We start from the raw sequence: 10,219 nt of genomic DNA, 5'->3' as shown, positions 1-10,219 counted from the left end.
ACAAAGTTTTTATACAGTCACGCCTTGCTGTATTTACTAGTGACGTATGCGTCATCGCCAAACTGAGCGCATGACTGTGACATCACGCCAGTTGTTTGGATAAGCCGGAAGTGAATACGGGGAAATTATAACAAACAGAGTGAGAGATACGACGAGGACAGTTACAGAACTAACAGTTACAGCTAGTCAAAAAGATAGCTGAAAACTACCTGGACCCTTAAGCTCGGCACCGATTCTCTACTGGAAATAACAGCACACACGGATCGTAATGTCGAACATGGAGAGTATCCTTAAGAGGACCGGAGGGGTCGGGCCCGGTTTACTATTACTTCACTGGCATTATAACTGTAAACACGTTTACTTAAGAGTTATTTGTGGGCTGAACACGGTTAACTTTTTATTTGAAACATATAACGTTAAGCCGGGTTACTTTACTGCTGTATGAATTCGAATAGCCCACTTTCTGTTGTTATTAGAGGTTAGATAATGTTTCGGGATTTGACTGACTCTCTCATTTTATGATCAAACGCTGATTTTTAAAGGAAAACTAAATTAGTCGGTAAACTACGTATGTTATATTTTTGTTTTGTATTCAAGGTAAAAGGTGAGCTAAGCGCAACACTAGATTTCGACAGGCAGAGCCTGTGACGTAAGACGTCCCAACCTTCGTGTTATTTAGGTAAATCAGTCCAGCCTGTCAGTCAAGTTTATAAAGTACTGGACAATGCAAGTCTTGTTGAACTTTAGGAGGACCTGACTCGTTATTTTTAGGTTTAAACAATGTTTTAAACATGGTAAATCCTTTTCGTATAAAGCTTTTCCTTGACCTTCGACTTCAGAGAATTTGTTTAACCTCAAGTTTGCAGCCAAAGAACTTCAGCGCAACTCTAAGAAATGTGAAAAAGAAGAGAAGACGGAGAAGGCCAAAGTCAAGAAGGTAAAGTTTTCCTATAATAAAGAAAAATATTCTGTAACTTTAAGAACTCACTTGAACACTGAGCTGTTTTTAACATGAAAATGTTTATGGTCTCTGTTTAATAGTATGCCTATGTAGTTGTGTATGTACTGCGTTGCAATGAAAACTGACGGCTTTATTTGATTATCTAGGCAATACAAAAAGGCAACACCGAAGTTGCACGGATACATGCAGAAAATGCCATTCGGCAGAAAAATCAATCCGTTAATTTCCTCAGAATGAGCGCAAGAGTGGATGCTGTGGCTGCTCGAGTACAGACAGCGGTCACCATGAACAAGGTACACACAAACACACACAGCGCAATAAAATTGTTTCTCAAATAGATCTTAAGTTATACATTTTAACTTTTTTCAGGTCACCAAATCCATGGCTGGCGTGGTGAAGGGAATGGATGTTACCCTGAAAAGCATGAACCTTGAGAAGGTGAGTGAGAAGAAAGAAGGGCATCTGCATCTGGGTCTTCACTATTTTAAAGCGTTTTCAGTGCACTGGTATTGATTTGATATGATGGTAATTCTGCATTGTGATTGGCCAGATATCTGCTTTGATGGAGAAGTTTGAACGTCAGTTTGAAACTTTGGATGTACAGACGTCTCATATGGAGGACACAATGAGCAGCACTACAACACTGACCACACCACAGGTGATACTTAAAACACTGGCATACAACAATGCTTAAAGCACACAAGATTTCAACATACACATGGAGTTAATTGACGGTTTTGACACTTGTGTTTTAGGGTCAAGTCGATGCATTGATGATGGAAATGGCAGATGAGACTGGGTAAGAACTTTATAAATGTACATTTATTAATTTAGCAGATGCTTTTATCCAAAGCAACTAACAATGAAAAAAGCATCGTACATGTAATCTAAGGAGCCAACAATGTGCTCTGTTAATTAGCAGGAATAGAGGTTTTGTTTACACTTTTCTTTATATTCTTTTTTACGAAATTCTTGTAACTAGTTTAAAATGTGTCTTTACAATGTATATGTTTTTAGGCTGGACCTCAATCTGGAGCTTCCTCAAGGTCAGACAGGATCAGTTGGAACCAGTGTTGCATCTGCAGAACAGGTATTATAATGCATACACAGCATACCGGCATTCAAACAAAAATACAAAATGTGTTCTATAACAGTTTAATGTTTCTCGCTCTAGGACGAGCTCTCACAAAGACTTGCTAAACTCAGAGACCAGGTGTAAAGAAGACCGGCTGTGTGTGTGAGAGTGAATGTTTGAGTGATTGAGGAACATGTCTCTGTTTACTGACTCCTGACAGAAATGCCCTCATAATTTTTTCATGTATAATTTTCTTGCGGTTGAGGGTGTGTATGAATGCGATAAGGATGTGTGAATCCACTCTTACATGCTGTAATGAAATTGTTAACTGCTCACCGATCGAAAAACAAAAAATATATGTAATAAAACACTTTTGTCATCAGTTTTGGGGAATAGCTGTATGTTTACAGTCCCTAATAACTGGATTGAAAATTATCGTAATATTATTCATTTTATTGCTTTCATATTTTAATTACCTGCTGTCTCTGAAATATTTTATGCCAGTCTAGCTGTTAACAAACACTAGCATTGGTATAAAACAAATGTGTTGGGTGAAAATGTTACTTCTGCTTCTTTCTGCACATCTTTGCCTCCATGCTTGAGTTGATTGTGGGAGCTTGTAACTTAAAGTGCATGTTATCAAAAGACCGTTTTGAATCGTCTTTTCTGGGGCAGTAAAAGCTGCCTGTTTGTTTCAGACGTTGGTGGCCAAATGTAATCTTCTAAAGTCTATCTGAATAAACAGCATCTCTTTATTTTCAATAGTTTATATTTTGGTTAAAACCAAAATGTAAAAATGCCTTTGGCAATGTACGGCTCTATCCGCTGGTTCAGATAAGAAAATAAACATATGTGTGTATATAATAAACATTTTGCAACTTTATTCTTTGTTGTTGTTTTTGTCATTTTATGGAAAGGCGTGTGTTGTACTAAAGAGAAGTTGAATGTGTTGACAAAAAACAAGGACTGTGTGGTTTGAGCTTGGATGGTTTTTGATGTTTAATAGCTTTCCTGAAGCTCACTGGTAAGAGCGTGGCACCAGCAATACCAAGGTCGTGTGTTTGATCCCCGTGGATTGCACATACTTAGAAACAATTCAATTTTATTTATATAGCGCTTTTCACAATGTGCATTGTTCCAAACCAGCTTTACAGGGGAAAATGGAAACCTTAAAACACAAAAAAGGTAAAACACTACATGGTGTTTTATATAATAAGTTCAATTATTCTTGTAAATAATATCTTTTTGCTGTCAAATAAAATACCTAGATCTTTTACTGTATTTGTTCAAACACTAGGTTATTCAACTTGCATGTTATAATCCAAAATATTCGGTTTACGTGTGTTTGGTCCGATAAGTAATATTTCTGTTTTATTAGAATTTAAAAGAAGGAAATTTCAAGTCATCCAATATTTTATATCTTCGATGCACTCTGTCAATTTGGATAGCTGGGAGGAATCATCTGGTCTTGATGAGATATATAGCAGAGTATCATCTGCATAGCATTGGAAGCTAATTCCATGTTTTTTAATAATGTTTCTAAGGGGAAGCATGTATATGGAGAATGTCAAGGGCCCTAGAACCGATCCCTGATGTAATCTATAATCTACTTGCGTTGGATTTGATGATTCCCCATTTACATGGACAAATTGATATTTGTCTGATAAGTAAGATCTGAACCATTGTAGTGCCTGTCCCTCAATACCAGTATAATTGTGTAAGTGATCTAGAAGTATGTTATGGTCTACAGTATCGAATGCAACACTTAGGTCAAGCAGGACTAGGAGTGAGATGTTACCTTTATCTGATGCTATAGGCAGGTCGTTTGTAATTTTAACGTGCGCAGTTCCAGTGTCTTGGGACATGGCCTAGATTAATTGACGAGTTGATAATGTAATGAATCGGCTCAATTGCAACGGGTAGTAACTCTTTTAATAATTTAGTTGGTATGGGGTCTAATAAGCAAGTTGTAGGTTTAGATGTTGCAATAAGTTTAATTAAATCCTCCTGTTTTATAGGAGAAAAACACTGGAGTCTTTCTTTTGGGGCGATGGTTGGTTCTAATTCATAGGACAGACTTGGAGGTTGAGTTTTTACTATCTTGTCTCGTATGTTTTCGATTTTCTCGGTAAAGAATTTCATGAATTCATTGCTACCAAGGTGCGGCGGAATAACCAGGTCAGGTGATGTCTGTTTATTTGTTAATTTAGAAACTGTGCTAAATAAAAACCTTGGATTGTTTTTGTTTGTTTCTATCAGGTTTACGGAGGTGCTCAGCCTTTGCTGCTTTTAGTAGCCTTTTTATAACCGTTTGTACTCTCTTTTCGCAATTTTAAAGACCTCTAATTGGGTTTGTTTCCATTTGCGCTCCATGCAGTGTAAGTCGCTTAGGATAAAAGAGTCTGCCAAATGTGTAAATGTAAATGATTGGCCCACTGGATTCATGCGTTACCACTCTTTGAGGTTGTGATTGGCCCATTGGGTTCAGAATTAGCGCAGCTGTTACTGGTACACTACTTCTAGAACCGTCCAATGAGAAATCTCCTCCTCTCAACCTATAGAGTCTTCAGATCTTAACTGATGTTGTGTGTACAAGCCTTGATGACAAAGGGGTAAATAAATTATGACAGAATTCTTTTTTATGAACTACCACTTTTAACATCTCACTGCAGAGCTACATCCTCTTAAGTAAAGCCTAAAAAAATCTTGTATATTTTTAAACAGTCGTTTAGGAAGCTTATTTGTTTTTATTAACTTCTAACATACAGGTTATCAAAATATATTTCTCTTTACCTGAATATATCTGACTAACTCTCACTTTATCTCCTCCCCTTATCTCTCTCTCCAGCTTTACACCTATACATCCTGCCATTAATTCTCTCCCTCAGTCTCTACTTTGGCTGGACGGATTTCTACTAGAGATGTTAAAGAGAAATAGATGCACTGATTTTAAAATCACACTGTTTTAAGTACATAGAGAAATGTAAGTTGTTAGTATAAAGCATGAAGATTTGCCTGCTTGTGATGTTGGAATGTCAGTGTTTCTTAATAAACACCAAAATGTATTATGGTGGACCATGTTTTTATGGATCTTAAAGAAGAGGAGCAGCTGATGGTGAGTCAATGAATCTAGACACACACAGACAGATTTATACAAATAATGATGTCTCTCACCGATCTTTTCGGAAAACTCACTCCCACAGACATTCTTTTTAAACATTTCTCTCTTTCTTTTTAGCATTTTTTACATAGCTCCTTTATTCATTCTGTTAATATGTAATTGTATTCTTATATGACTCTTATATGCTCATATAACAGATTAAAAACTATTTTATAAAATACTAATTTTCACATTGTGCATGAATTCGGTTTGAAAGTTCCTGGAACAATGGTTAAATGTCTTACTGTAAACTGTGTAAAAATACTTTTGTATCTAAAACAAGTGTTTCAAAATCAGATCTATATTAACTGTGTACATGCGTGTCATAAGAACGGTTGTTAGCAACCCTGATTTCCCGTGAGAGGTTGGCTGTGTGTGTGTTTGTCCCAAGAGCCGGAAGGTGTGTGTCACTCTGTGTTCTGTGTTTCTTTAATGATGGGCTGATTAACAAAAACATTGTTAACATTCATCCAGAAACGGCATCATCCATCCGTCCATGACTCTATCCATCTCTTTACCATCCGGTGCCGTTCCCTCAGTTATCATGAGATCCTTTCTCAGACCGATTTTGGAGATGGTTTTAAATCACTCTCTGTCCTTCTGTCTGTCACTCACGTCAAGTTAAGCTGAGGGCATCGTCATAGTGACCAAATTCCCAGGTGAGAAATGTTAGCTGGCAGCTCCCCTGACCTGTTGTCCCTCTGCACTTTGTTTCTCTTTCTCCATCTCTCTGGTTTTCTAACATGTGCTCATGAGACATCAGAAAGGGCCACGTTGTACTAAATCTTATTAGTAGTTGTACTAAATTTTTTTAGTCATGAGACATCAGAAAGGGTAACATGTGAGCCGCTGTATGCGTGGGTTTACTTATTTGTAGTTTAGGGAACAAATTGTTGGGGGGGATAACCAGGGATGTTGTCCTAGGTTGTGTCTCACGTAGGACAAATTAATCCCATGTCATTTTGTTATGGTTTTTGTTTTCCCCTAAAATGCATACAGTTTAAAATAGGTGATCAAGTTATGATGTGGGTGAGGATCAGTTTTTAATTATTATTACCTAACAATATTAGAAGTGTAGGCTGTGTCCTTATTTTGATGAGTTGGTTATGTATCTGTGTGTGTTTAAGTACTTGTGGTTTTGTGTGTAGTATGATGGGCCAGGCAACAGCTGAGGGATCTCCCTGTTCTCATCGTCTCTCTGTGAAAACTCAAGAGGATGAGGCGGATCGACCAGAGAGTGTGCTCAGCAGGTCAGTGATCATATTTTCTAAAAGTGCTCCTTGTCATGTTTGGCATAATTCATCAGTGCACACATTATTCATAACAATTGTCAACATTATGTTAGAGAAAATGCTAAAACCCATTAAAAATTATCTAGATGTTATCTAGATTTAAGTTAAGATAAAAATGTTTACTCTTTCTTAGATCTCACTCAGCGTGTGATGACACGTCCTCTGAGCTTCAGCGAGTAGCCGCTCTAGAACCTCGGGATGAGACGTCCAGAAATTCATTTCGAGGGAGAGGGGCACTATCCAGGTTCAGTACACAAACATGGCCACAGACACACCTTAAAAAATGTAGCAGTCCAGATTTGACAAAAAGTTTTTGGTTGCCAGATTGGTGAGCCTGGTGGTCACTCTGAGAGACTGGGCACACAGAAGTCTGGTAGAGGAGGAGGAGAGACCAGATTCCTTCCTGGAGAGATTCCGTGGACCCGAAGTACGAGCCATTCCAAGCCGAAGAAGTAACAACCAACCAGATGCCAATGGCAACACTAAAGGAAACACAAAGTAATATAACGGACATCATGCACGTATACATACTGTATACGGAGGCACTTTCTTTAAAACAAATAGTACTTGGTTTGTTATTTTGTTACCTTAAGTGACATCCATGAAGATTTAGGGGACCAAAAACCTAGTTGAAGACCACTCTTTAATATTTGTCTTTTTTGTTATATAAATTGACAAATTATTGACAATTGCAAACATCCATGTGCATGCAGATATGCCATATTTGTCAAATGTGCTGTTTTTGCCACAGGAAGACATGGGAAACATTTATTGTTTCTCCCTCTGATGATTTATACTATTATTGGCTGTTCTTTATCGCTGCAGCTGTGCTCTATAACTGGGTCCTGCTTGTGGCAAGGTACGACTTTTCACCCGTCCCCTTTCATTACATATTCATAATTTCCATAATTGTTAAAGGAGTCGTTCATTTCTTAATTCGGCCCCGTTGACTTTTCATAGTATGAATAAAAATTATTATGGAAAGTGAATGGGGGCCAATTTTGAAGTGAACTTCTCCTTTAATGTGCTCCTAACCAAGCGTCACATTTAATCAAGAAGTGTTTAATCCCCTGTGTTGGTTTAGTTATTGCTGGTGTTACTAATTGCTATGATGTTGAAAGACTTCTGTTATGCTTGTCACTTTCCCATCAACAGAACAGCCCTCTGAGAACAGTTTGATTGACTGTATGTGTGTGGGGGGTTTTGCATTAGCTTTCATTCTGTGATATGTGTTCCAATGAGTGACTTCATTTCATTTTCTTCATTTTTGCTGTTTCTTTGTGTCTAGAGCATGTTTCGATCAACTCCAGACTGAAAATTCCATTGTCTGGCTGGTGTTTGACTACATGTGTGATATTATCTACATAATGGATTCATGTATGCGGCTAAGGACAGGTACTGTGTAGACATTAACATAAAAACTCTCAATATTTGCTAATATATATACACTTTTGTTTCGTTGAACAAAAATATAACTGTGCAAATAAAAAAGACTATTATTACAAACTGAAAACTTTGATATGGAGAGCTTTGACTGAATAATGAAAAAAAAGAGCAGCCAGTTAGAGCACAGGATAGATGGGATATTGTTATAAATATAGATAAATATTGTTTAAAAGGTTTCCCAGGGTAAAACCCCAATTTATTTAAATAATACATATTTGAAATGTGCTGTATGTGTCAATGCATGTTAAGATTATAGGAACTAACACGAACAAAGGCTCATAAATACTTTTGTCAGCAAATGCAATAGCTTTACATACTGTTACTCATGCCTGTGCATTTATTTCAACTTTCCAACAGATAATCACATTAATTCTTGGCAGTTGTTTTTTGAATGAATGCCTTTAGTTAAAGGTGCAGTTTGTAACTTTGTTTGCAGTAAAATATTCAAAAACCACTAGGCCATATACTTTGTTCAGTTACAATATCTCAAATGTTTCCAACTATTTGTAAATCGTGAGAACCAGTGACACGGGTCGTTGAATGTGCGCCCTCTAGTGGCGGATTTTACAAACTGTGCCTTTAACAGTAAAAGTTGTGAAGATTTATTAAAGTGTGGATGGATTTTGCTCTTATGAGGTATTTTTATGCCTTTCAGGTTACCTAGAACAAGGACTTCTGGTGAAGGACTTAGCAAAACTCAGAGACAGCTACATTCGTACATTTCAGTTCAAAATGGACGTTATCTCCATCCTCCCCACTGACCTGGCATACATCATCTTGAGCATCAACACACCACAACTACGTTTCAATCGTCTTCTGCGCTTCTCCCGCATGTTCGAGTTCTTTAACCGAACAGAGACAAGAACCAATTATCCAAACATCTTCCGAATCTGGAACTTGGTGCTTTACATCCTGGTCATCATCCACTGGAATGCCTGTATCTACTATGCCATCTCAAAATCTCTGGGATTTGGATCTGATCAGTGGGTTTATCCCAATATCACCTCCGCGGAGTTTGGAACTTTGAGACGGAGTTACGTGTACTGCTTCTACTGGTCCACACTGACGCTGACCACCATCGGCGAGATGCCGCCACCAGTACGGGATGAGGAATATGTGTTTGTGGTCTTCGATTTTTTAGTCGGAGTCCTGATTTTTGCCACAATCGTGGGTAACGTAGGCTCCATGATTTCCAATATGAACGCTACACGGGCGGAGTTCCAGGCACGCATAGATGCTATCAAACACTACATGCACTTTCGCAAGGTCAGCCGTAACCTTGAGACACGTGTCATCAAATGGTTTGACTACCTGTGGACCAATCAGAAAGCAGTGGACGAACAGGAAGTCTTAAAGAACCTCCCTGACAAGCTACGGGCAGAAATCGCAATCAACGTTCATTTAACCACTCTGAAGAAAGTTCGCATCTTTCAGGACTGTGAGGCTGGTTTGTTGGTTGAGCTGGTGTTAAAACTACGCCCTCAGGTATACAGTCCCGGCGACTACATCTGTCGAAAAGGAGACATCGGAAAGGAGATGTACATCATCAAAGAGGGAAAGTTAGCAGTTGTCGCAGATGATGGAGTGACACAGTTTGCAGTTCTAACAGCTGGAGGATGTTTTGGGGAAATTAGCATTCTGAACATTCAGGGTAGTAAAATGGGAAACCGCCGGACTGCTAACATTCGTAGTATCGGCTATTCTGACCTCTTTTGCCTTTCTAAAGACGACCTCATGGAGGCCGTGACCGAATACCCAGACGCTCAAAAGGTCTTGGAAGAACGTGGGAGGGAAATTTTGAGGACACAGGGGCTTTTGGATGAAAGTGCTGCTGCAAAGGGAGGCATTCTTGTCATGGATGCAGACGAGAAGGTTGAACGTTTGGAGATCTCACTGGATGTTCTGCAAACACGTTTTTCCCGGTTGCTAGGGGAATTCACAGCAACACAAAGCAGATTAAAGCAAAGAATCACAGCGCTTGAGAGACAGCTGTGTCATACAGGTCTCGGGCTTTTGTCAGATCAAGAGATAGACTTTGATAGTGATGGCAATTCATCACGCCCCAACTCAACCACATAGACGCATGCACAAATGGACACTGAGAGGCCAAACCACACAGATTCCCAGCACTCACCCAGGATCTGCAGGGGTCATGACTGAACCTAAAATAATTGATTTAAAAATGCTTTAGATTTTAGGCTTGGAAATAATACTTACTAAATTGTTACAAGTTTGACAAAAGTAAGAGCATCTCAATCAAATACTTAAACTGTTTTCATGGGGCC

The 10,219-nt window shown here is 38.5% G+C and overlaps 2 protein-coding genes across 2 annotated transcripts; both read left to right on the top strand.

The window, feature by feature from the left end:
* The first annotated feature begins 38 nt into the window (after positions 1 to 38).
* On the top strand, positions 39 to 3,207 carry chmp1b (charged multivesicular body protein 1B). The gene is made up of 8 exons (XM_079485948.1): positions 39 to 284; positions 840 to 937; positions 1,108 to 1,254; positions 1,331 to 1,399; positions 1,512 to 1,619; positions 1,717 to 1,760; positions 1,979 to 2,051; positions 2,136 to 3,207. Exons 1-8 carry the CDS (start codon positions 269 to 271, stop codon positions 2,178 to 2,180), a joined length of 600 nt encoding a protein of 199 aa, XP_079342074.1. The 5' UTR covers positions 39 to 268; the 3' UTR covers positions 2,181 to 3,207.
* Positions 3,208 to 6,345: 3,138 nt separating this feature from the next.
* cnga2b (cyclic nucleotide gated channel subunit alpha 2b) lies at positions 6,346 to 10,013 on the top strand (the record flags this gene model as incomplete). Its single annotated transcript, XM_079471657.1, has 6 exons — positions 6,346 to 6,446; positions 6,622 to 6,732; positions 6,813 to 6,986; positions 7,240 to 7,347; positions 7,777 to 7,883; positions 8,590 to 10,013. 6 exons carry the CDS (start codon positions 6,346 to 6,348, stop codon positions 10,011 to 10,013), a joined length of 2,025 nt encoding a protein of 674 aa, XP_079327783.1.
* Positions 10,014 to 10,219: the final 206 nt, after the last annotated feature.

This window comes from Barbatula barbatula, assembly GCF_947034865.1.
Source record: "Barbatula barbatula genome assembly, chromosome: 2".
Lineage (NCBI taxonomy): Eukaryota > Metazoa > Chordata > Actinopteri > Cypriniformes > Nemacheilidae > Barbatula > Barbatula barbatula.
This window is presented reverse-complemented; position numbering and strand designations above follow the sequence as displayed.